Below are 27881 nucleotides of genomic sequence, written 5' to 3' on the forward strand. Positions count from 1 at the left end.
TTTTTTTTGAGACAGTCTCGCTCTGTCACCAGGCACCAGGCTGGAATACAGTGTCACCATCTTGGCTCAATGCAACCTCCACCTCCCGGGTTCAAGCAATTCTCCTGCCTCAGCCTCCCGGGTAGCTGGACTAGAGGCGCACGCCACCACGCTCAGCGAATTTTTGTATTTTTAGTAGAGATGGGGTTTCACCATGTTAGCCAGGATGGTCTCGATCTCTTGACCTCGTGATCTGCCCACCTCAGCCTCCCAGAGTGCTGGGATTACAGGCATGAGCCACCGCGCCCGGTGCTGTCTGAATTTTTTTTAAAAATCATCTTTTCTTTCACAAAAGGAACACAAAGTTACCATATTAAACCTAATATATTCTGACATTTAAACTCAATTTCCTAAAGACAGAGAATAAACACGGAGAAATACACTTGCACAAATTCTTTTTACATTTATTACAGGTCTATGGTCCTTCAACTCCAATATCAAAATCTAAAAAGCATTCATAACTAAAAAGATTTTCATAGGGTTGCAGCAAATTTTCTTGGCAAAAAATTAAAAAAAAATCTGATCTTCATTGGTATAGGGCTACTTAGTTTTTGTTTATGCCATCAATGTGAATATTCATAACTTAAGCTCGAGAGTTATAGAATACTGCCCCAGCCCCTCACGTGTACACAGGTTATATTTCTAATGTCTAAAACATTCTGGCCTCAAGGGTCTCAGAAGAGAGATTCATAATAATCTTCATGAAAATGAAAGTTCACATCGTTGTGTTTTCTTTCTATTGGGGGAAAACGGCAGTCAGGAATCCAAGCTTAGATGAGACAGTCCTGGGTTCAAAATTTTAATATTTGACTTAATAGCTTAGGCAAGTCATGTAATCTCTATAAGCCTCTAAAAAATGAGGAAGGAAAAAAATATATCTCATAAGGCTGTTATAAAGACTAGGTAATATTGATAAAGAGATTAAAGCAGCTCCTGAAAGTAGAAAGCAGTTAATAAATGATACATCATTAATATGTACTTGAAAAGTAACTTTCCAAAATTAAAATAGAAAATAACTAGGTAGCTATAAGTACCAGTTTTTATTAGTATTCTGAAAAGCATCTTTTGTAGTTATTTTAAATTATTTACGACAAAAATGAAACTCAGATGAACAAATAAAACATTTTAGCTTTGCAAAGATGTACTCCTCCCATAGGCACTGGGATAAAACCCACTCATCAGTGACACAAAGGCCTTCTTGATGTGGGCCCTGCTGCCTGCAGCCTCCCTGCTCTCCCTTCAAGCTGGGCACCTAGTGCCCTCAGTATGCACTTCAGGGGCACCAAAACTTTCTGTCTGCAAGCCCCTGCCTCTTTCCCACTGCTCAGGACCCTCCTCCAGGAGTCCTGCAACCCCTCAGGTTAGGGCAGGCCCCACCACCCTTGTGGGCAGGTATCCTCCGGAGTCCCCAGCTACTGCATAAGCTTCATTAATGTAGGGAGCATGTTTTCTTTCACTTTGTATCCCTGGTGCCTAGACCACTGCTGACCATTTTAAACATTTATTTCAATGATCTGAAAATATATATTTGTAGAGGAAATTCAATGGCGTTTACAACCCATACATTAAGAAACAAGCACTTTCACTAAGCAGAAAAAAATTTACAAGCTAAAACTCTTCCACAATTAGAAATGAAAAAAATGACAGATTTAAAAAATTACCTTGTTTACTTATAAAGTTAATGAACTCCTGAATTTCTGTTAAAGCCTGTACAGACTGCAATTTGGTAAGTCTACTTCGGTATAAGAGGACATCAATACTAGAATAATTCTAAAAGAAAAAAAGGCAAAGGCCATGTTATAAATCAAGTTGTGACTTTAAATTTTTAACAGGCCTCTAATATATGAAATATAGCAATTATTCTATAAATATGACAATTACCCAACGTGCCTCAGAATGGTCAATAATTAGGTCACAGATACAGTTAACAGTTTAAATTTTTAAAAAATAATTTAAGGTTTCAATCACATTTTGGGAAAATGTAATGAATAAAACTGACATCATAAGGTTATCACTGCCTTGACTTACCACCAAGTTTTAATAATCCCAATGTCCTATAATGTAAGACTGCTGACTACAGAAGCCAATTCTCTTTTTCATAAATTTCCTCGAGTGTGCTAATCAACTTCAACATATTAAACAAAAATGAAAACAACAAATGAATAAGCTTCTATGCTTAATGTCACTAACCTATGCTAAATGTTATTAATAAACCCTATACAAGCCATTGACTTACAAACAAGTGCCTCAGAAAAGCAAAAAGGAATGAGACAGTGGCAGAAAACAATCAGGGAAGATCAACCCCTGCTCTTCTACACAAAGCAACCAATCTTCCATTCCGCTACCCTAAATGGAAAAGTCTACTCTTGGCCAGGAGTGGTGGCTCACATCTGCAATCCCAGCACTTTGGAAAACTGAGGTGGGTGAATCACCTGAGGTCAGGAGTTCAAGACCAGCCTAGCCAACATGGTAAAACCCCATCTCTGCTAAAAATACAAAAATTAGCTGGGCGTCTGTAATCCCAGCTACCCGGGAGACTGAGGTAGGAGGATCACTTGAACCCTGGAAGCCAGAGGTTGCAATGAGCCCAGACTGCAGCACCGCACTCCAGCCTAGGCAACAAAAGCAAAATTCAGTCTAAAAAAAAAAGTACCTGAAAAATTTTGGTTTTTTTCCCCATGAGTTTACTGAGTTTTAAATACATCCTAAACATGGTATATTTCAGATAGATCTACATTATTATACTAATATATATAATACATAGTATTACCTGCATAAAACTCTGAATGCCATTTTGAATGTAATACTTGGCTCTGTCAACATCATCTTGCAAGAGGTAGAGCAGACTCATCTCCTGGCTGTAATGAAGCTCTAGAATCACCTTCTGGAGTTCCCCATGCATAGCTTTGTCAATAAATGTCAGCAGGGTCTGGTCAGCCTCTCCTTGGAGCAGCAGCTTCAGCTTGCTGCGGACCATGTAAGGCAGATATGTCTCCTGAGGAACATAAAAAGATATTTGTAACTTCAGAAAGCCAATTTGAGTATGTCTAATTATTTTATTTCTATAATATTCTTTCCTGCCCTTTTATAGGTCAAGATTTAGAGTCAAAGTGATGATGTTTGATGTCTGAAACAGTAAACTCCAACTTTTAAAATAAATTCATCTAAAATAGCTTGTTTCATAACCAAAAAACATACAGGAACATCTACACAAAATGGGAACTACTTTTAGCTGGAAGATGATTTGGATGTTACATACAAACTGAGGAATTTACAAGCACAGTCAGGATAGCTTTGGTGTGGAAAAACCAGGAGAGCAGCTTGTCCAAGGAGCTGTGTGTAGCCAGTGATCCAGGGCAACTTCTTGTAATATAAGAGACAACAGGAAATATTCTGCCATGTAGTCATACCAGGAATGTTAATACTTATTTTAAAATGCATCACATTCATTTGGAAAAGATTATTAGCTAAAAGGGATGAGAGATTGACAATACTCTGAGGTTTGTAGGTGGAGTCAGGTCATGTAACTACCCTAATGCTTCACTACAACTACCTTGTTTTTGAAACGTTTTAAACAACTTTGTTAACTAGAAAACATCTATCTAAAATATTTACTTCAAAGACTTAAAAATAAATTTACCCACCTGATAAAATGGTTCACTCCAGATTTTATTTAGGTCTGGAGGGTTCTCACTGTCTACACTGGCTGTAGAACAGTATTCAAGTGATTTCCACTCAGCAAGATGGTTGTAACAGTCAAGGGATGCGAGTTCCCAAAAATCCTTCTCGGCTTCTGTGGGCTCACCATCTACCCAGTCTTGTTTATTGAGAGCCTGGTATATAAAAGTTAATAAAATTATTTTACAAATTTGGAAAGAATACCAGTGAAAACACGTAAAATGGGGGAATGTAACAATCACATTAAAAACAATCCTTTTCAGAGAAGCTATTCAGAGTAACACTGAATGGAAAAATAACCAAAAGGAATCCTACAGTACTAAACGACTAGAAAAACCCAGCTAGGTGCACTGACTCATGCCTGTGTTCCCAGCACTGTGGGAGGCTGAGGCAGGTAGATTACCTGAGTCCAGGAGTTTGAGACCAGCCTGGGCAACAGTGCCTAACCCTGTCTCTACAAAAAATACAAAAACAAGCCAGGTTTGATGGCAAGCACCTATAGTCCCAGCTACTTGGGAGGCTGAGGTGGGAGGATCACCTGGGCCCAGGAGGGTGAGGCTGCAGTGAGCTGAGATCATGTCACTGCACTGCAGCCTGAGTGACAAGAGTGAGATCCTGTTTTGGGAGGATAAAACAAAACAAAACAAAAAACCCTAACTAGGAGGAAGTCATTTCTCTGAGAAAGTTCTCAATGAAACCAATTAGTAAGACTGAAGACAAGTTCTTAGAACATAAAATCAGAATATAGGACATTTGTAGAAAATTGTAGAGGATTTTAAAACCTGAACTGCTCATTGTAGAGTCTCACAGGTCACAGATTCTGAATTTCAATACCTACACTTGAATAACCACTGACAAAATGCACAAAACTGAACTTAACAGTCATCTCCCAAATTCTTCTTTACCTCTGATATAGTTTGGATATGTGTCCCCACCTAAACCTCATGTTGAAATGTAATCCTCAATATCAGAGGTAGGGTCTGTTGAGAGGTGTTTGGATCAATGGGGGCAGATTCCTTATGAATGGAGTGAACCATTCCCATGGTGATGAGTGGTCGTAGCACTCTGGGAGGTTCAGGCATGATGGCCTGAGCTCAGGAGTTCCCAACCAGCCTGGGCAACACAGTGACACCTTGACTCTACAAAAAAAATTTTAAGGCTGGGTGTGGTGGCTCAGGTCTGTAATTCCAGCATTTTGGGAGGCTGAGGTAGGTGGATCACCAGGCCAGGAGTTGGAGACCAGCCTGACCAGTATGATGAAACTCTGTCTCTACTAAAAATACAAAAAATTAGCCAGGCACAGTGGCGCACCCCTGTAATCCCAGCTACATAGGAGGACGAGGCAGGACAACCACTTGAAACTGGAAGGCAGAGGTTGCAGTGAGCCAAGATTGTGCCATTACACTCTAGCCTGGGCAACAGAGCGAGACTCTGTCTCTCTCTCTTTCACACACACACACACACACACACACAATTAAAATTAACTGGGCACACTGGTGCATGCCTGTAGTCTCAGCTACTCAGGTAGCTGAGATGGGAGGATCGCTGGAGCCTGGGAGGAGATCAAGGCTGCAGTGAGCCATGATCGTGCAACTGCACTCCAGCCTGGGTGACAGAATGAGGCCCTGTCTCTAAATAAATAAAAGTATGTGGCAACCCCAGCAACTGTCTCTCTCTTGCTACTGCCTTTCACCATGTGAAGTGCCTGCTCTGCTTCGTCTTCTACCAATGAGTAAAACTCCCCAAATCTCCCCTGAAGCCAAGCAGATGCCAGCACCATGCTTCCTGTGCAGCCTGTGGAACTGTGAGCCAATTAAACCTCTTTTCTTTATAAATTACCCAGTGTCAGGCATTTCTCTATAGAAATGCAAGAACAGCCTAATACCACTTCTTTATAATTTTTTTTTAACTAATTGAAAGAAAGCAACCTATTCAAATAGAAACTGTGTAAGAGTAGGCAGAAAAATAAAATAATGTCATACAATTTCATAGTACAGTAGGTCCTCACTTAAGTGAACCTATAATGAAACCAATTTTCTCCCCAATCAGCATTATAATGAAAAGACATTGAACCAAACAACAATATTCGCAGATCTGCTGTATCTCGTTTTGCTTAAAGTCATAGTTGAGCAGAGAATAAAAGTGTTGAATTAAGTGCCATATTTGCCAAAGATCAATCTTACCTCATCATACTGCTTAGCAGCTTCAGAATAATCACTTCTGGCTTCTGCTAATAATGCATTCTGAGTGATTTCCTTTGTTCCTATCTCACTGCTAAAAATACCGCGGAGGACATCGTATTCTCCAATTGATCTATAAAGCCTACGAAACAAATAAAAAAGGTCAAATCAACGAACACTACAGTATTTTGAAATTATTTATTCTAATGAAATGACAGTAAATCAAGTTGCCACACATTATAATTAACAAAAGAGACATAAAATGTTACTTTAATTCTGCTAAAAATACAAAATTTAAGAAACTGTGAAGTAACCCTTAGCTTTTATAACTTTAGTCATACATAAGGCAGAAATTATTCTGATGTGCATTTAAGTGGAATCTGAAAATATCAAAGGTTCACAGTGTATAAAATGTTTTATTACATAAGCTTTCTCTAGTATTAATCCACTATAAAATCTGCAGGTAACCCATTCTGAATCCTTGTCTAGCCCATAGAACCCAGAAGCAAATAAAAAGTAATCCTGACTCTGATGCCATGTTTAATCCATGTTCTATGGACCACCTCAATTTGTTAGAGCATTCATTCATCTCTTTACTTTAACAATTCTGGCTTGACCCTTTCAATCAAGCTTCCCAATCCATGATATTCTCAAAGTGTTTATTACGTTTGTTCTCTTCCTCCAGGTAATTTATTTGCATCTTGCAGTCTCACCCCAAATGTTATCTCTTCCTAAACCAGCCAGTCAAGAACTGCTCCCTCCTTAGCTCTCCTGCTCTTCAGTTCCCTTCTGGCTACTAAATCTCTTGTATTTACATCAAAAGAGCCCTACAGGCTCTATCCTAGAGCTTATGGATTCTGAATTCGATAAAATCTACTAGATGTGGCTCTCTTATTGTCCAGATTACAGAGGGTCGGGGTAATAAATCAGTAGCAAAGGTGGGTGGGTAGACAGGTGGTAGAGCAGCAGCTCATGGCCCCAGCGTCAGGGAAGACGGAGAGCTACATTCTGCACAGACTCAGGAAAGGGATCACCTATGTACCCCCATACTGGTTCCCAGGTCCCTAGATTATGTTCACTATAACATGGTAAAAACAATGGCCATGACATATCAGAAAAAAGGTAGACTACGTTCACAAGGCTCTGCAAGGAATGTAAAAATATCACAAAAGTATGAAAATGTATTTAATACAGTTAGAAAAAAATGTTTAAAATTTAGGCCCTTAAAAGTTGTTTAACATTTACCTAGCAAATACACATTCTATGTGTTTACCACTCCTGGAAACAGTAAACGTACAAGGTGTAACTTCCCGTTCACATACATATCTGAAGCAATAAAAGAAAACTGGCTCCTGGGTAAAATCAGCATAGCTCAGAGGCCCTCTCTTAACGGCCCTGCACCTCCTACTTCAATTATGATTAGTTATATGTAAAGTACACACACTTCCTACTAGATTGCTAGTTTTGTAAGTCTGTGATCAATGTCTCTAATCCAATTTCATGTCTCTTCAGTGCCTGGTACAGCACCTTATACACACAGTGCTCAATCAAGAAGGACGTGAACAACTACAAAACAGCAGCAAAGCACAAGGATTCCCCTCCCCTACTTTTACTATCTTTTCTCCTAGAACCTAAAGCTCTAAAAATCTGCACTACAAAATGAAGTTCAAGTTAAATTTCAACCTTACCCTAACAGCCTTCTCAGGAGGTGGTTATGAGATCACAGGAAGGGAAGAATCAGACATAATGCAAAATGGCATAACTAGAAAATGGAATCTGTTTTTCCCAAATAAAGTAACTGAATTAAAATCTTTCTAAAATCTTGAGTCCTGCTGAAAATACAAAATCATTCTTTATTCAGTGTAGTGAAGCAGGAAAAAACATAAAATATTAGGAACTATGATGCACAGCCACACTTTATAGGAAATTAAACTTGGTGAATAATGAGTCCAAAAGATTGTATATTAAAAGAAATCAGCAGGTAAACAACATTCTCTTTCCTTGAGCAACACATTGCTTGTTGTGGCAACTGTTCTTGATTTTGAGAATGGTAATCAGCCTGACAATTTTTTTTAATTTCACATTAGTGATACTATCAACTGTTTATTAGCTCATTTTTTGCCAAATGAAGCCAAGTGTTTTCTGTATTCCTTTGGTCAAATCTAGTGTGCTCCCAAGAGTGCTCGACCTCAAACTTACTTAGCAAGCTCCACCCATCTAAGGACATCAGGAGGAAGGCGGGCCTTTCCGCGGACTCGCTTGGCAGGCAGCTCAGAGGGCAGCAGGCGGAGCAGAGCCTCCTCCAGCAGGCGAATGCCCACAGGCTGCTGTAGGCTGGCCAGGCAGCTGGCACTCACGGCTGCAGGGTCGAGGCTCAGCAGGGCTGCATGCTGGCAGCTGATGTCCTGTGAAACCACACACACAAGCAGCTGTTTAGCCTGCGGTACTTGGACTGTGTCTTCATAAGGAGAAACACACTTTACTAAACATAAAAGGCACCAATATAAGTAGCGATATCACCAGAAGTTTTGCTGTGTAAATCTACGAACAAATTTTCCCGCAATATTCAATTTGTTCAAAGGAGGAAATGACCTTTTAATCTTACCCTTCCAATGCAGGGATCAATTTAAAGCAAGAAAAGCACTACCAAAATATGAAGATTTTACACACCCACACACACTAGAAACCAATAAAAAACAGAGCTAATGTACAAAAGAAATTTATACTGACAGTTCATGTTATATCAAAAAGAATAAAACAGGAAAACTATTTCATCTCAGAAAAGCATTACCCAATTAGTTTGTAAACAAATACTACCAATAAACAATATATAAAATAAATTAGTAATTACTTCAGAAAAGGTCACTAGATATAAAAATACTAAAATGAATCAAAAAGATTTTCTATGAGGGAATTTGATATAATCCATACTTTGGCAAAGAAAACATTTCTTACATGAAAAATAATCTTCTGACAAACATATTTAAGTAGTAACTGAATGTTACATTAGATTTTCTGATCAGACTGTGTTCCTCTCGAAAGGACTTATTTGACCACTGCATCTAGGCACATAAACCCCACCCCATCAAGAGGCACCTGCTTACCTGCTTCATTACTACCTTACACTGCTTTAATAATTACCTATTACTCAAGTACTATGATCCTTACTACTATCTAATATCCAGTTCTACATCTCCCTGTGGGTTGCCTATCACCTATCTGTTAATAGAATGAAAGGTGAGGAAGGCAGGAAATTTTGCCTTTTCACTGATATGGCCCAACCACCTAGAACAAAGCCAGGCATGTTCTCAGTCAACACCTTTTGACAGGAGTCAGAGGCAGGAAAGAATTTGGTGAAATACTACATAAGGAAAAACAACTAAACAAATGAAGGGTTTCATCAAAAACACTGAGGGGACTGGCTTACTACAAAATAAAACATCATAAGTTTGATTTCTGGTTATTCTGTCACATATCTTTTTTTCTGGGGGGGTGGGGGGGAAGAATAAATTACATCTACCCATTTGGGAAGCAGTAACCCAAACAGTACATCTACTCTGTTAAACACCAGGTTATTAAGATTTTCATCATCGGAAACACAATGATGACAAAACGACCATGTGAAGCCACAGCAGACAATGTATATTTGATGAAGTTTGTGCAGACTTTACCTGGATACAAGAGACAAAAGGTGGAAAGAAAGCGAAGGTGGTATTAAGAAAACGATTGAAGTCTTGGAGCAACTTTTGAGTGATAATGTTTTTTTCAGACAGTGTCTTAAATTTATCCATCTCTTTCAAAATTCCAGAAAACAAGCTGCTAAAAAGCAGTTTTGCAATTATTGGGTCTCTCTGTAAAAAATTCAAAACAAAGACAAATTAGGATCCGAAGCAAAAATGCTATAAATCACCAATATTATCAGAGCTTGGAAAATACAAACTGTTGCAAACACATCTATTATACCTCTCAACTCTATTTAAAAAGATTGATTGATTGATTGATTGATTGATTGATTGATTTATTTTTTGAGATGGAGTTTCACTCTTGTTACCCACACTGGAGTGCAATGGCGCGATCTCGGCTCACCACAACCTCTGCCTCCTGGGTTCAGGCAATTCTCCTGCCTCAACCTCCTGAGTAGCTGGGATTACAGGCACACGCCACCATGCCCAGCTAATTATTTAAAAAGATTTAACAGGCATTGACAAGGGGAGCATGTGGAATTTAACTAAATATATATTTGATGTATGTTATGGAAACATGGACTTTTGGCCCAGAGAGATGAATTTAAAAGCTGGCTTAATAAATACAAAATAATGACACAGCTTCTCTCCTGAGTTGAGTCTGGTCTCCAATCTTTAAATGGGAGGTACCAGAGCACACCACAGTGGACTGTGGGGAAGATTAGCCCAGATGATGCACCGCCAGTGCTTAGTGCAGCACTCCATAAAATCTCAGAGAAAGGTTAAATGTTTAGGTATTTTCCTCCTATCAACATCATGGTAAAGCTTAAAATAACTGATAAGCTTAAATAAAATGCCAGTGTTAATTTTCAAGGTCCCACCACCTGACCATTTAAAACTGTTGAAACCATTAGAGGCTGCTTCTGAGCATCAGCTCCCTCAAACAGCACGCTGCCTATTCATTTACGGCCCTAACCCTCACACACTTCACAGCCACACGACACTACCGTTTATGTATTCACGCTGTGACATCAGTACCAAGAACAGTTCCTGGCATATAGTTTGCTAAATGGAGGCATGTACGCATGGATAAAGTTTAAAAATTACTTTGTGTAATCTTCTAGAGATCTTCCCTGTTAAAAAGTTTTCTATATTATAATTGACAGATCAATTCTGTTAATATCTTTTTGTTAATTTTACTATAATTTTACTATATGTTTGCCTCTAAAGGAGGTGAGACTTGTGCTGCTTTTTGGAATCATGGTTTTTTTTTTTTCCCGTGTCTAAGATCTATTTTAATTAAGTTTACGATATAATAGTAATCCATTTTTGATGTTTTATGAACAAATTACATGAATGTTCTAGTGTGATTTCCGCATATTGTTGAAAAGAACATTAAAAGCAACAGTTTACACTTAGTTACCACAGCCAAAACTTAAATACTTGAAAAGTTTACTGTGACATTCTGATTTAAGATTATACTTAATATTTTAAAAAAATAAATCAAATGCAAAAAAATTACTTGATAAAAACTGTGTGACTAAAACATACAAATTTGATTTATTCCCTATTGTTTGTTTTAAATAATATATTTATCTTGTTATAAGAAGTTCTAGTGATTACTATATAAAATTTTAGAAAATATGGCTAAATCAGAAACAATCTCATTTACAACAGCCACGGAAAGAATAAAATACCTAGGAATAAGCTTAATCAAGAAGGTGAAAGATCTCTACAAGGAGAACTAAAAAACACTGATGAAAGAAATCAGAGATGACACAAATAAATGGAAACATATTCCATATTCATGGATTAAAAGAATCAATATCATTAAAATGGCCCTTCTGCTCAAGGCAATCTACAGGGTCAATGCTAATTCTATCAAACTACCAACACTATTTATCACAGAATTAGAAAAAAATATTCTAAAATTCATACAGAACCAAAAAAGAGCCCGAATAGCCAAAGTAATGCTAAGCAAAAAGAACAAAACTGCAAGCACTGCACTACCCAACTTCAGACTATACTACAAGGCTGCAGTAACCAAAACGGCATGGTACTGATACAAAAACAGACACACAGACCAACTAAACAGAACAGAGCACCCAGAAAATGTGGTTTAGGAAAAAAGAAAATAAATATCACCCATAATTATACCATAAAGAGATTAGTCACTGGCACGTGTCTTTCACTAATGTGCACACCTTTACACAGTATATGTTTGGTAACCTGCTGTTTTTATGTAGCACATGGTGGACAGGTTTCCATGTCTACAATCCATTGATTCCTGAGAGCTAGGAACAAATTTGTTCATTTATGATCCCTCTGTTCAGACAAATGCAGTGTTAATCAATAGACAACGTCTTCAGCACTGATGATCTCAGCATGTGTAAAGAAGTCATGGAACTAGGAAATGGCAGAACCAGGACTTGGAGCAAGGTCTTTACAACAAGTCCACTGTGGAGGACAAACAAACACCTCATCTATGTTGCAGGACAATCTAACCCATGTTTCCTCACATAGGCAGACCCCTAAACTGTAAACAGATTTTCTAACCTGTCAGCAGAAAACACAGTGGCAAGGACCAACCTGGGCTACTGCCTGCAAGGGGGTGATGAGGCTGCTGTACTTGATCTGAATGTCAGGAAGGTCTCCGTGCCGGTAGCTTCTGTACAGAATGATCTGGGCGTCCTGCTTCATTTTTAACTCGCTCTTGATTTCCTATAAGTACCAGAACCAAAGATGATGATGAGCTTTCTCAATGAAGGAAATCAGTCTTGCATGAACTATGAGGCTGCTGGGATCCCCTGAACCATAATGGCAAGCGGTGGGAACTGTTGCTCACTGAGGCTCAGTCGCTCTGCTTTACTAACTAGGGCAGACGCTGCATCCAGGAAAAAAAAAAAAAATCTCTACACAACAAGCAGTGGAAAGCCTATCTAAATATTCACTATAAAGTAATCTGAGTATTTATAAAATCAGAAAATTTGATTTAATGCAGGACCAGCTGGCAGCTAGTGCCCACTCCACCTCAGGTCCTGCCCTCGGGCCACCTCTGCCCCTGGGCAGCTGCAGAGCCCAGGGGACGCAGCCCAGGAGACCCCAGGCTCCCCAAAGATGACTGGGCAGCAGGGTTGGGGGAAAGGGATGGCACAGCACCACCCTTCGAGCCTTCACACCCAGATATGAACAGAGCAACTCTCATGGCAGCGGCTGATGCTGAACTGGAGCACCTCCAGGGATTTTTCTTCAAGACCCGTCCTACCCTTCTTACAAATGCATCCTATTGACATACTTCTAGAAGGAATGGACACTGCAGCTACTGTGAGTCCCGGAGCCTGAAACGAGGCCCAGTGAAGCCCTGCCAGGGCATGGGCCTTGAGGTAGGGCCGGTCTGATCCCAGGAACAGCTGCAGGCCCTGCTTCCACCCAAGGAGATTACAGAACAGCACTCTCACACCCCCATTAGGGAGCCACAGTGGGTGCATCCCCAAGCGGCAGCCCCAGGAGGCTGGCTTGGAGCAGCTCCGCCACCTGGTTTGCAGGCAACTCTGGAGCCAGTGTCTGGCAGAAGCCTATTCACTTCATCTGTATCCTGTGACAGAAACTGCATCGTTCTGACCAAATTCTTGACAATACAAACCCTCTCTCGTTTTTGCTCAGCAAGGCCTTTTCTGGCATAAATCAAATTGAGCCTTTCCTGGTCCCTCAGAAACCGTCTGCGCAGCCGCAGTAGGTCCACCCGGCCAGCCACACCTGGAGAGGGAAAGGAGGCCCAGTTACTCCCGGCTGCCCAGACACTTGGCTCTGCTTGTTCATTTGTATCTCGGGCTTCCTCAAAGACAAAACCTAAAAGTGCCACAGAGGCAGCAACCAGGAGCGGGAGTGCAGCTGCAACTGAACAGTGGATGAATGCTACTGGCAGAGGTTGCCCCCAGGGAGGGCATGCAGTCACCTTCTGAAACTCCACTCCGCCTCGCCCGGGAGTGCTTTGCCTCTGGGTAACTGAACAAGAGAGGAGCTGCCTCAGGGGCTTCAACAGTTACACATTCTAAGGAAGGCTTGAAATATCAATGATAGAAGCCCAAGGAAACAGCAATTGTTAAAAGCAGATCATAAAGGAAAAAATTTCAAAATATTATCATTTATCAGAAAGAAGAGAGTAGACATTACAGCAGAGAATTAGGAACTAAATAAATGTTTGGAGCATGAAAAAAAGCTCATGGAAACTAAAATATGTCATAACTTAAACGCACAGTTTGCAAGATAAGGTTGAAGGGATTTCCTAGAAGAGGCAAAGCAAAAAATGTGACATGTCAGAAGGACACTTGGGCAGGCGTGACATCCAAGCACTAGGACTCCAAAAAGAGAAAACAGCAAACTGATGTGAAGAACTCAACAAAATCACCCGTGATGATGCTACAGAGCTGGAAGGTGAGAGACAGCAGCTTGGAAGCTCCCACCGTGTGCCCAGAAAAACAGAATGAAACAGACCTACGCCCAAGGACACTTGTGTGCAATGTCAGAACACTGGTTTAAAAGAGAGTATCCACAGAGAAAAGACCTGCATTCTCACAAAGTATCCCCATTGGAGGATGACAGCAGGCCCGGAGCTCCACAGCAGCACCCCTGCCAGGCCACTGAGCAATCAGCTCCCAGAAAGCTCCCTGCTGCTGACCCCATTCTCAGTCAGCACCAGGCAGCTCCACCTGAATGACCGCCACCAGCGCACCTTCACCTCACAGCGCGTGCCAAAAGGTGGGCCACACTGACCTCTCCTGGTTTCCATTTAGAGAACTGTGTGTGGGCCACAGGTTTGCGACTGAAAAGTATGAAAGAGAGTGGCGGAGTAAAGCATGTTATGTTGCATGTGTTTCAGTTCCTACAATTAGTTAAGAAGGCAACAAGCCTTGCTTCTAAGTTCTTCTCAGTTTACTTCCACAGAGCTGAGCTTCCCTGCTGGTGCTCCCCCAGGGTTCTGTCGTGGGCCCTTACCTCTCTGCACATGTCCTTCCTCTGGGCCCTTGCTCCCTCCCAGAGCCGCGCTTCTCATAAAGAGCTGCTTCCAGCCTCTCAGCACTGTCCGACTCTGGTCAGTCAGCCAAGACCAGGTCCTGGTGCCTGTGGCCTCTACCTCCCAGTCCCTGTCACTCCACTTCTGTCCCACACAAACCTCTCAGGGAAAGCCACTCAATCCCAGGCCTTCCTCTGCTTGATTCATTACAAGGCTGCTTCCTGAAGCTGGGGTTTGATGCAAACCCCCACACCCACAAGCCTGTCCTCGCAGTACCCTTTGCTGTTACTCTAGCATGCCCCAAAGCATCCCTTCACCTGGACTGCAGAATTGCTCTGAGCCTGCTCACCCCGACAATTCTCCATCCCTGTCCTTTTCATCCTCTCCCTTCCCGCACCCCCAGCTCCAAGGCTCCTCTCAAAAGCCCCTCCATTACCCAGTCTCTCTGGACACTCTCCCCATTCTCCACTAGGATTAAGCCTTCTCTCCCTAAAATGCGCTTGCTAATTCCACCTCATCTTACAATCACCCCTTTATAAATGCCTCACCCACCCCTAATGCTCCGAAGGTCACTCAACAATGGATCGAGTATAACTTACTGAAGGATTCTTCTAGAACTCCCAAAAAACAACGTCTGCAGCATGGTAAGTGCCTAGACAACATTAACTGAATTAAATTTTAATGGGCTTGATTATGAATTACAAGGAAACATAGATACAGTCAGAAATGTCTCCAGACCTAAGCTCTGCAGTAATTTAGTGGAGAGGCTATTTCAAGCACACTTTAGTTAACCCAGCTTACCTTTCACTTTGTTATCCACCTCATCCCCTGGAAGGCCCAGCCTTTTCTTCCCAAAATCAGGCCCCACTGACTTCAAGGGTACTCTCTGTGACCTTTCACTCCTCTTGTGGGCAAACAGCAAGGAGTCAGATGAGGGGCCGGTGTGGTCGGCCAACGGGTCAGTGCTGCTCCCGGTCAGCCAATCAAACGAGCTTCTTCCATCTGCAACATGCAATCAGAGTGGTCAGGCACTCAGCACCACCCAGCTCTGCAAATGGGGCAGGGCCACCTGCCAGGACACAACTGGTGGCACCCTAGGCCTCCATGCTCACCCCCAACTCTAGGCAGAGGCTCTGTCAGGTCCCAGGGTATTGCCCAAGGAAAACAGGGTTCATGGACCTCAGTGTCCCCATTTGTTAACTAAGAAGCACGCCACCTGCTCCAACCACAGGAATGACATTTTGTATCTACTAAAAGGTGCTAAGAGCCCCTGACTTCTAACATTAGTGTCATAGTTTATTTCCACTGTGATTATTCAAATTAGTGCCACTTCCAGAACCAACAAAATGTGAAAAAACTTACATAAAGGAAAAATGTTAAAGGGTTTATAAAAATGATTAAGGTATTTTACTCTACAATTTGTACTTTGCTCATCAAAGGAAGCAGTTAAACATCTGAGAAAGAACAGTTTAATAAATTATAAATCTAGTAAATGAATTTCATTTACCTCTACTCTGCTTTGGGGATGACTTAAATTTGCTGCACCGTGTTTTTCTGTACCAAGCCAAAACCAAAACATACATATACTAAAACTTCCTCTGGTTTTTCTGGTCAGAAGTAATCCATTTCTTTCTTAGAAAAATTATAGCAGGTACAGTGGCTCATGCCTGCAATCCCAGCACTTTGGGAAGCCAAGGCAGGCAGATCACAAGGTCAGAAGATTGAGACCATCCTGGCAAACTGGTAAAACTCCATCTCTACTAAAATACAAAAGATCAGCTGGGTGTGGTGGCACATACCTGTAGTCCTAGCTACTTGGGAGGCTGAAGCAAGGGAGTTGCTTGAACCTGAGAGGTGGAGGTTGCAGTGAGCCAAGATTGTACCACTGCATTCCAGGTAGCTGGAACTAACTACAGGCCTGTGTCACCATGCCTGGCTAAATTTTTAAAACTGTTTTGTAGAGATGGGGTCTTTCCATGTTGCCCAGGCTGGTGGAGAGCTCCTGGGCTCAAGTGATCCTCCTGCCCCAGTTGGGACAACAGGAATGAGTCACTGCACCCTGCCTCCACAACACTTTTCCTCTTCAAAACTGAAATTTTATGCCCATTAAACTATAAATCCCCTTCCCTCCTTCCCAGCCCCTGGCACTTAGCACTCTACTTTCTGTTTCCATGAGTCTGACTGTCCTAGGAACACCTCCTTTGACTGACATCTACCGTGAGTTCTTATTGCTTTATGCTATTATCCCTTACTTCTCTCGCAAAAGGCCAATGCTCTGTGACAGAAGCTGCCCACAGGTCAGAGTGCTGTATACATGGCCCGAAGACCGGGTTACTGTTACCTGAAGTCTGTGTCGGTGTGAAGTCATAGTGCTGCTGGGTGGCCCTTATCTGCCCTGCTGTCGACCAGCGGGCTGAGAGGGACCCTTCCTGGGTACGGGTCTGGAGAGTGCCCTGAGAGGCCTGGGTCTCCACAAACATCGGAGTGAGAACAGTACTTCGGAAACGCCAGTCAGAATCAATAGTGTATTCCTGTATAGAAGGAAGTTTCAAATGAAGTAATGCTCTTTTTGTAGGAACACTGATATATTTCTATTTAAAATCCAATGGTACCATCAGCATATGTGTACCATAACTTCATATGCAGCTGAAGAAGAACCTTCTCTAATTTAAAAGTTTTAACTACGTGATTTGCCAATTAGAAAAACTAGTAAACTATTGAGGAAGAAAACCCAACTTTCTTAATGTTTGCATAAAAAGGCTTGATATCATGCTCAGCACCACAACCCAAGTCAAGTGACCCAACTCACCCACACAAGCACATGAATTGGGACAGATCCTGAGTGTGTGGGTGGGACAGAGGGGCCCTGCCCCAGGAGCTCTCTGACACCTGCCCATCATGCCCTGTTAAGGCTGCTGTGAGACAGCACAAACTCAGCATCCACTGTGGGTTGGGAGGAGTGAGGGGGAGGGAGAGCAATGGCCATCCTGAGAAGAGAAATCTAGTGGAGGCCAGGAGGGTGAGGCCTTTAGACCTCCAGGTGGGAAGAGCAGAGGCACGAGCTTCAGAAAAGAATGTGTGAGTATTTGAGAAGGCTAAGAGCCAGTCAAAGCTATGAAAAATGTTCACAAACAGGAAAACCTTATAATATTCACTACTATGAGAGAGAAGACCAAATTACCTGAAATTCGCATTCTGACAGAGGATGCTCAAACATGGGGTTTGGATAATCTGGGCTCATGCTGGTCATTTCAAGCAGAAAATTTGTTGCTAAACTTAGAAAGTGCACTTCTATCTTAGGAGAATATAAGGAATTCAGTGCCAGCAACCGGTCCAAGGTATTTGAAGGTAACCTAGTTTCATGGCTCCAGAAATTTCGAATAATTAATCTGAAAACCAAAGAGGAAAAAGTATACTGCTCAGACAATGGAAAATGGGAAAGAATGTGCTGTACATGGTGTCCTATGGAGAAGGCACAACTCTTCACCCATATGAAGCTCAACAAAGAGTGAAACCACATTCAACACTATCTAAACTATATCCTGGCACCAGGCACAGTGGCTCATGCCTGTAATCCCAGCACTTTGGGAGGCTGAAGTGGGCAGATCACCTGAGGTCAGGAGTTCAAGACCAGACTGTCCAACATGGTGAAACCCCATCTCTACTAAAAATACAAAAATTAGCAAGGCGTGGTGGTAGGTGCCTGTAATCCCAGCTATTAGGGAGGCTGAGGCAGGAGAATTGCTTGAATCCAGGCGGCGGAGGTGGCAGTGAACCAAGATCGCGCCACTGCACTCCAGCATGGGGGACAAGAGAGAGACGACTTCTCAAAAAAAAAAAAAAAAAAAAAAAAGTATAGTCTGAGTTAGGAAATATATCCACTGAAGGAGTAAAGGAGGGAAATGTTACAAAAAACGTAGCATATTTAACGAGGAGGGAAACTGGGTGATTTTATTCTCTTATCTCAATTCCCTGGAAATTTTTCAATGATGAGTGCATAATAACTATTTGAAAAAAATTAAGAAATTACATGAAATCCTTCACTGCCTTGCCAAAACAATTCACTATAAAAATTACTGCCATAGAATACCCAAAACTTATATTAATTGAATAACAAATTAGGGCCAGGCATGGTAGCTCACACCTATAATGTCAGCACTTTGGGAGGCCGAAGTCGGTGGATCATCTTAGGTCAGGAGTTCAAGACCAGCCTGGCCAACATAGTGAAACCCTGTCCCTACTAAAAGTAACAAAAATTAGCTGGGAGTGGTGGCATGCACCTGTAGTCCCAGCTATTCGGAAGGCTGAGGCAGGAGAATCACTTGAACGTGGGAGGTAGAGGTTGCAATGAGCCGAAATCGTGCTATTCCCCTCCAGTCTGGGTGACAAGAGTGAGACTCCATCTCAAATAAATAATTCCGTCCTATAATTTATAAATGCATATGAAATCCAAATACAATTTTAAGAAGCTCTATGAATTTAAAATTGTAACAGAATAGAAAAATAGTGATATATAAAACATACAAAAAGCGTGTGTCTTCTTATATTGAGGCTGGGCGCAGTGCTCACACTTACAGTCCCAGCAATTTGGGAAACCCAGGCAGGAGGACTGAGCCCAAGCACTGAAGACTAGCTTGGGCAACATAGCCAGACCCTATCTTTACAAAAAATAAATAATAGCCAAGCCTGGTTCCCAGCTACTCAGGAGACTGAGGAAGGAGGATCACCTGAGCCCAGGCGTCAGAGGCTGCAGTGAGCTACAACTGTACACTCCTGCACTCCAGCCTGGGTGCCAGAGCAAGACCTCCTCATCTCTAAAAACTATATTAATAAAAAAAAGTTTATGCCCCTTCTTATATAGTCAGTATTTGGTAAGAAACACATATAACTGACTTACTCAGGGCAGGCATTTCAGAGGGTAACAATTGTCATTTACACTTTCGTATATAACTAATATTAATGGTTTCCTCTCATTTCTAAGGTTTCAAACACTTCATTTTCAATATTAATACTTACAGCATGATCTTAAGTAGGTGTGTTAAATGGGAAACAGAGGAATCATCATTACAGACTTTCTATTCATTCTGAAGCACTTTATCTCACTGCTGTAGCATATAGCATTTGGTCCATACCACTGTTTCAAAAGTGTTTTTGTCAGGATTTTAAAATCTTACTCTTCATAATGTGCTTTAAAATACACTTTTACTAAATACTAGGAAATGCAGAAAGCAGAAAAACTACTAATACTGCAAACACATTTCTAAAATTGCTGAAAAATACTCTATGCTACCTTAGAAAGTAGTACCCTTAACATTTAACTGTCCCGACCCAGTTATTCAGGGGGAGCACGTACTGAAGTCCAGGGTTCTCATCGATCAATCCTTGAATCAGCACATCTTTTGTCAGCTTAAATATTTCTTGGGAGTCATTATCTGTCTGACTTTCTGAATCTCTGTTTGAGAAAACAACAAAATGACAAAACATTAATGCTCTCTTCCAGCCCTTTTGCTCAACCACAATAACACTGTCTAGAATTAAATTTAAAAAGGCTGGCTTTTCCCATTAGACTTTAGATCCTCAAATCACAGCTTGCCCCCATCATGGGTGTGTACACACACAAGCCTTGAGAACCCATCCTTGCTCCCAGCAGGAGGAGAGTGGAACGGGAGCAGGGGTCCAGAGGAGACCAAGTGGTCTTGCGATGCTCAGCTGTGGTGGTGCGGTAGTGCCCAGTGCTCCTAGGATAAGGGTCCTGGCAGAGTTCATCTCCTTACTCTTGCCAGATTTTAAAAGGACAACTATGAAAATAGGTTTTATTCGCACAACATGACACTTTGTCACTGATTATTTCACACAGGTAAGTGAAATGAGTTTTTAAAAGGATATAGTATACTAAAATAAATGTGTTTTAATTATTAATCATATGATAAAAAAAATGCATTATGTTCCAGATTGCTAGACTGGACCCAAATGATCCCTAAAAAGGTAATATAAAATGTAAGTGGTGTCCAGGCAACAAGGCAAAGCCTGGTCTCTACAAAAAATAAACAAAATTAGCCAGGTATGGTGGCACACACCCATAGACCCAGCTACTCAGGAGGTTGAGATGGGAAGATAAACTGAGCCCAGGAGGTCAAGGCTGCAGTGACCTGTGATTCAAAAAATAAAAAAATAAAATAGTCAATGTATACCTTACCTGTAATTGTCATGAATCCACATGAGAATATTATACATTTGTTCCCTACATGTTGTAGAAGGATGGGAAACAAATTCCACAACAGGGTTCAGAAGTTCTCGGAGTTCAACTGGTTTTAATTTTGGCATCACCTTATAAACTATGTCCAAACATACTTTTTGTCTTTCATCATCTCTATGGGAGAGATTTTAAAAACACACACAAATTTAACTATTTCTATTACTGTACTTTTAAAGCATGACAGGCAAGCTTTCTTCTTTGTGCCATTCAGCCATTTCAAAATTTGTTATAATAGATAATACTACACTTACACAAAACTTATATTCTTAAAATAATCATGGACCAGATTATTAAATATAAGACAAATTACCTCAATGTGCTATTCTACATTGGATACTGAAATAGAAAAAGGATAATAGAAGGAAATTGGTGAAATGGAAGTAAAGTCTAGTTTGGTAAATAGTAATGTTCTAATGTTAATTTCTTACTTTTGACAAATTTACCAAGATTATTATAAAAGAGGAAAGCTGAGTAAAGGGCTTATATTGAAATTACGTGTACTATCGTTCAATTTTTCTGTAAATACAAAATTACTTCAAGATAAAAGGCTTATTTTTAAGGCCGGGCATGGCGGCTCATGCCTGTAATCCCAACACTTTGGGAGGCCAAGGTGGGCGGATCATCTGAAGTCAGGAGTTCCAGACCAGCCTGACCTACGTGGTGAAACCTCATCTCCACTTAAAAGACAAAAAAATTAGCTGGGTGTGGTGGTGTGCACCTGTAATCCCAGCTACTTGGGAGGCTGAGGCAGGAGACTTGCTTGAACCCGTGAGGCGGAGGTTGCAGTGAGCTGAGATTGCGCCATTGCACTCCAGCCTGGGCAACAAGAACAAAACTCTGTCTCAAAAAAACAAAGCTTATTTTTAGAAAAACCTAACAATGGCAAACAAATTATTTTTTTAAATGACTTCCAGTGCCATATATGTGGCATATTGTATAGTGAAATTAAGTGCAATGTGAGCCATATGTGAGGCAAATAGCTATTTCCTTGTTTTGACTCCTTATAGCACCCAGCTGAATGCCTCACACAGTAGATACGCAGTGAACGTAAGGATATTAGGACAGTGGCATACATTATGTTACTGACACAGTGCATGTTTATCAATAACATCACTATGTAAAAATACGTCCATAGAAGGGAGACAAGAAGGCTGACTAGACGTAGTCAGTAGGGCCTCTCCCACCAAAACAGAGCGAAATAGTGAGGAAACCATATGCTTTGAGGAGATCTTTGGAAAGAAAACACAGCATTGATAGAGAGGCAACGCAGACACTGAGGTCTGGGAAGGGTGGGCCTGTTTGCCAGCTTTGCATCTGCCTAAGGAACCCTATGGCATGAAACACGTAAAAGCCCAGTGATCTTGGCACAGAAGGCATGGCATACACTAACTGGTCAGGCCAGCTACAGGGGCAGACACCAGCAGACTTGGTTGAGGGAGCATGAGCTGGGCAGTCCCAACAACTGACTGTTGGGCAAAAACCCCAGGCTGCGGGCAACAGACTGCAGGCAACATACAGCTGCACAACCATGGTATCACCCTGCCATGAGAACCCCCACCCTTGACTTACTATACCAACAGACCACCCACAGCCATACTCCACAACCCACTCTGACTCTGCCAAGCACAGAGGACCAGCGGGCCTCCAAAATGCTGCGGGTCTCCTGGTGACCTAACCTTCAGCTCAGGTCACTGCTAAGGGGTGGGGAGCAAAGCCCGCCAGAGAACCCCACCTTGGGGTTCAGGAAATGTGAGTATGGCACCAGTGATTGGAGGGGGCTCCTATAGGGCCTGAGAATAACCCTGGTGAGAGGGGTTTTCTCCCTCCCCCTACCCCCCAGAATAGAGCACTGTGCTGAACGGACTCCAACCTAAGAGCCTATGTGCTAGCCCTTACCCTTAAGTGCCATATACTAGATCACAGTCTGAATTAAATCACTAAAAAAAAATTCTTCTAGTATACATCACCTCTGAAGCCCAATGCAGGAACCTAGCACAAAGAAAGAGCCTCAGCCCCCTGAAAGCACCCAGAAAGGAAGTCAATCGATTATACTCGGCATACACCACAATCAAATCCTCAAGGAAAATGATGAATATGAAAACAAAAGGCCCCATCCAAGCTGTAGCAACTCCAAGAAGATAAAGGAACACCACCCTCCAGGTAACAAAGAATTAGTGCAAGAACTCCAGCAATTCAAAGTATCTCCTCACCTCCAAACAACTGTACTAGCTTCTCAGCAATGGTTTTTAGCCAGACCGAAATGGCTGAAATGACAGAAATAGAATTCAGAATCCAGATGGCAAGAAAACTCAAGATCCAAGAGAAGGCTGAAATCCAATCCAAGGAATCCATTAAAATGATTCAAGAGTCAAAAGGCAACACAGCCATTTTAAGGACGAACAAGCCAGGCGCTAGGATCACATCTGTAATCCTAGCACTTTGGGAGGCTGAGGCAGGTAGGCTGCTTCAGTTGAGGAGTCTGAGGCCAGCCTGGGCAACACGATAAAATTGTTACTACAAAAAATACAAAAAATTAGCTGGGCATAGTAGCGCATGCCTACGGTCCCAGCTCCAAGGGAGACTGGGGTGTGAGGATCAACTGAGCCTGGGAGGTAGAAGCTGCAGCAGCAAGTCATGGTCGCACCACTGCTCTCTGACCTGGGTGACACAGTGAGACCCTGTCTCAAAAAAAAAAAAAAAAAGACAGAAGGGAGGGAAGAAGGGAGGGCCAAACTGAACTTCTGGAATTGAAGATTAACTACAGAAATTTCACAATACAGTTGGAAACATTAACAACACAATAGACCAAGCTAAGGAAACAATCTCAGAGCTTGAAGATCAGTCCTTCAAATCAACCTAGTCAGACAAAAAATAAAGAAAAAAGAATTCTAAAAAATGAACAATATCTCTGAGAAATAATGGATTATGTAAAAAGAACCAAACCTGTGACTTATGGGCATTCCTGAAAGAGGAGACAACCTGGAAAATATATTTGAGATACTGTCCATGAAAATGTTCCCTATCTCATGAGAGGTGGACATGCAAATTCAAAAAAATTCAAAGAACCCCTGTGAGATACTATACAAGACCATCCACAAGACATAGTCATCAGATTTTCCAATGTCAATGTGAAAGGAAAAATTTAAAGGTAGCTAGAGAGAAGGGTCAGGTCATTTACTGAGAGAACCAACTCCATCAGGGTACCAGCAGAAACCTTAAAAACCAGGATAGACTGGGAACCTATTTTCAGCATCCTTGAAGAAAACAAATTCCAACCAAGAATTTCATATGCTGCCAAACTAAGCTTCATAAGGACAGGAAAAATAAAGTCCTTTTCAGACAAAGAAACACTAAGGGAATTTGTTACCACTAGACCTGCCTTATAAGAGGCCCTTAAGGGAGTGCTAAACATGAAGCAAAAGAACAATGCCAGCTACCACAAAAACATACCAAAATACATAGCCCACCGACACTATAAAGCAACTACACAGTTAAGTCTACAAAACAACCAGCTAACAATGAGACAGTAGGATCAAAACCTCACATATCTATATTAACCTTGAATGTAAATGGTCTAAAGGCCCCTTTTTAAAGCCACACAGTGGCAATTTGGATTTAAAAATAAAGACTCAACTATTTTCTCACTTCAACACACCCATCTCACATGTAACAACATCCACAGGCTCAAAGTAGAAGGATGGAAAAAGATCTATCACAAAAACTGAAAACAAAACAAAACAAAAATGCAGGGGTCACTATTCTTTTATTAGAAAAAACAACTTTAAACCAACAACAGTTAAAAAGGATAAAAAAGGGCATTACATAATGACAAAAGGTTCAATTCAACAAGAAGGCTTAACTATGTTACATATATAAGCACCTAACTTTGGAGCACAGAGATTCATAAAAAAATTCTTCTAGACCTCTGAAGAGACTTATACAGCCACACAGTAATAGTGGAAAGCTTTAACACTATACTGATACTGTTAGATAGATCAGGAAGGCAGAAAACTAGGAAAGAAATTCAGGACTTAAACTCAACACTTGAACAATTCAACCCAATGCATCTACAGAATACTCCACCTAACAACCACAGAATATACATTCTTCTCATCTGCACATGTAACGTACTCTAAGATCAACCACATGCTCAGTCACATCACAAGCTCAATTAAATCAAAATCAAAACCATACTCAGACCACAGTACAAAAAAAATAGAAATCAATACAAAGATCTCTCAAAACCACATAATTTCACAAAAATTAAACAACCTACTCCTAAATGATTGTTGAATAAACAACAAAATTAAGGCAGAAATAAAAAATTATTTTTCAGTTAAGGAACACAGGGACACAACATATCAAAGTCTTTGGGATGCAGCTAGAGTAGTATTAAAAGGAAAGTTTATAGCACTAAATGCCTACATCAAAAAATTAGAAAGACCTCAAATCAACAATCAAACATCTCATATAAACTAGAAAAACAAGAACAAACCAAGGCCAGGTGCAGTGACTCATGCCTGTAATCCCACTTTGGGAGGCTGAGGCAGGAAGATCACCTAAGGCCAGGAGTTCAAGACCAGCCTGGTCAACATGGTAAAACCCTGTCTCTACTAAAAATATAAAAATTAGCCAGGTCTGGTGGTGTCTGGCTGTAATCCCAGCTACTCAGGAGGCTGAGGCAAAAGAATCACTTAAAACTGGGAGGCAGAGGTTGTGGTGAGCTGAGGTCGCACCCCTGCACTCCAGCATGGGTAAGAGAGAGAGACAAGGTCTCAAAAAAAAAAAAAAGTTCAAAGGAACATTTGTCAAAATAATAAGAGACACGTACAACAAATCCACAGCCAACATCCTACTGAATGACGGCAAAGACTGGAAGCATTCTCCATGAGAACTGGAAAAGACAAGGATGTCCACTCTCATCACTGCTATTCAACATAGTACTCGAAGTCCTACGCAGAGCAATCAAGCAAGAGAAAGAAATAAAACATATTCAAGTAGGAAAAGAAGAAATCAAACTATTCCTCTTCTCTGATGGTATGATTCTATACCTAGAAAATCCTAAAAACTCTGCCAAAAGGCTGTTAGAACTGATAAATGACTTCAGTAAAGTTTCAGGATACAAAATCAATGTACAAAAATCACTAGCATTCCTATACACCAATAACAGCCAAGCTGAGAGCGAAATCAAGAATGTAAGCCCACATACAACAGCAAAAAAATAATAATATACCTAGGAATACAGCTAACCACGGAGGTGAAAGATCGCTACAAGGAGAACTACAAAACACTGCTGAAAAGAAATAAAAGATAATAAAAATAAATGAAAAAACATTCTATGCTCATGGATTTGAAGAATCAATATTGTTAGAATGGCCATACTGTTCAAAGGAATCTACAGATTCAATGCTATTCCTATCAAACGGCTTATGTCACTTTTCACAGAATTGGGAAAAAACAATTCTAAAATTCATATGAAACCAAAGAGCCCGAATAGCCACAACAATTCTAAGCAAAAAGAACAAAGCCAGAACATCATATTACCCAACCTCACTAAAACTACAAGGCTACAGCATGGTACTGGTAAAAAGAAAGAAAGAAAGAAAAGCAAAGAAAAGGGAGAAAGGAAGAAAGAAAGAAGAGAAAAGGGAGGGAGGGAGGAAGGAAGAAAGGCAGGCAGGCACGAAGGCCAATGGAATAGAATGGAGAACCCAGAAATAAAGCCGCACACCTATAACCATCTGGTCTTCAACAAAGTCAACAAAAATAAACTATGGCAAATAGATGCCTCGTTCAATAAATGTACTGAGATAACTGGGTAATCATATGCAAAAGAATGAAACTAGACCCCTACCTATCACCATCTACAAAAATTAAGATGGATTACAGACTTCAATGTAAGATTTCAAATTATAAAAATCCAAAATCTAGGAAATACCCTTCTCAATATCAGCCTTGGCAAAGAATTTATGACTAAGTTCTAAGAAGAAATTGCAATGAAAACAAAAATTGATCAGCAGCACCTAGTTAAAGAGCTTCTGTGCAGCAAGAGATACTATCAACAGGATAAACAGACAACTTATAGAATGGGAGAAAATATTCAAAATATTCACAAACTATGCACCTAACAAAGGTCTAATATCCAGAATCCATAAAAAACGTAAACAATAGGTAAAAAATGAGCAAAAGACATGGATACTTTTCAAAAGACATATAAGCGGCCAACAAATATATACAAAAAGGTCATCATAGCAAATCATCAGAGAAATGCAAATGAGATACCATCTCACACCAGTCAGAATGGTTTTGTTAAAAAGTTAAAAAATAACAGATATTGCCAAGGTTGTAGAGAAAAGGGAACACTTATACATTTTTGGTAGGAATGTAAATTAGTTCAGCCACTGTGGAAAGCAGTCTGGAGACTTCTTAAGAAAGTCAGAGTTGAACTATCATTTGACCCAGCAATCCCATTACTGGGTACATATGCAAAGGAAAATAAATCATTCTACCAAAGAGACACATGCTCCATATGTTCACCACAGCACCATATACAATAGCAAAGACATGGAATCAACCCAGGTACCCATCAATGATGCACTGGATAAAGAAAATGGTACATATACACCACAGAGTGTTAGGCAGCCATAAAAAAAGAATGAAATAATGTCCTTTGCAGCAACATGGATTCAGCTGGAGGCCATTATCCTGAGTGAACTAATGCAGAAACAGAAAAGCAAATACTGTATGTACTCACTCATATGTGGGAGCTAAACACTGAGTACACATAGACATAAAGTCAGGAACAACAGACACTGGGGAACAGGAGAAGAGGAAGGGAGGAAATGAGGCAAGAGCTGAAAAACTACCTACTAAGTACTATGGTCAGGACCTGAATAACAGATTCATCTTTACTCCAAATGTCAGCACTATGCAATACACCTTTGTAACAAACCCGCACTTATACCTCCTGATTCAAAAATAAAAGCTGAAAAAAAATGAGAAAAAAAAAATCAAATGATCCAGCAATTTCA

General features: G+C 40.9%; 1 protein-coding gene across 3 annotated transcripts in view; it reads right to left on the reverse strand.

Moving 5' to 3' along the window:
* The window catches only part of PRKDC (protein kinase, DNA-activated, catalytic subunit), a 186211-nt gene that overhangs the window by 40160 nt on the left and 118170 nt on the right, over nt 1–27881 (reverse strand). For all 3 annotated transcript variants that reach the window (XM_017516405.2, XM_017516404.2, XM_037734203.1), the window contains 13 exons: nt 20791–20964; nt 19948–20046; nt 17776–17983; nt 16936–17125; nt 15396–15596; nt 13224–13336; nt 12170–12301; nt 9569–9748; nt 8097–8302; nt 5901–6039; nt 3684–3872; nt 2810–3034; nt 1701–1809 (listed from right to left, as the gene is read on the reverse strand). In XM_017516405.2, the coding sequence (XP_017371894.1) occupies nt 1701–1809; nt 2810–3034; nt 3684–3872; nt 5901–6039; nt 8097–8302; nt 9569–9748; nt 12170–12301; nt 13224–13336; nt 15396–15596; nt 16936–17125; nt 17776–17983; nt 19948–20046; nt 20791–20964 (2165 nt within the window). The remainder of the gene's footprint in view (nt 1–1700; nt 1810–2809; nt 3035–3683; nt 3873–5900; nt 6040–8096; nt 8303–9568; nt 9749–12169; nt 12302–13223; nt 13337–15395; nt 15597–16935; nt 17126–17775; nt 17984–19947; nt 20047–20790; nt 20965–27881) is intronic.

This window comes from Cebus imitator, unplaced genomic scaffold (assembly GCF_001604975.1).
Source record: "Cebus imitator isolate Cc_AM_T3 unplaced genomic scaffold, Cebus_imitator-1.0 Scaffold584, whole genome shotgun sequence".
NCBI lineage: Eukaryota > Metazoa > Chordata > Mammalia > Primates > Cebidae > Cebus > Cebus imitator.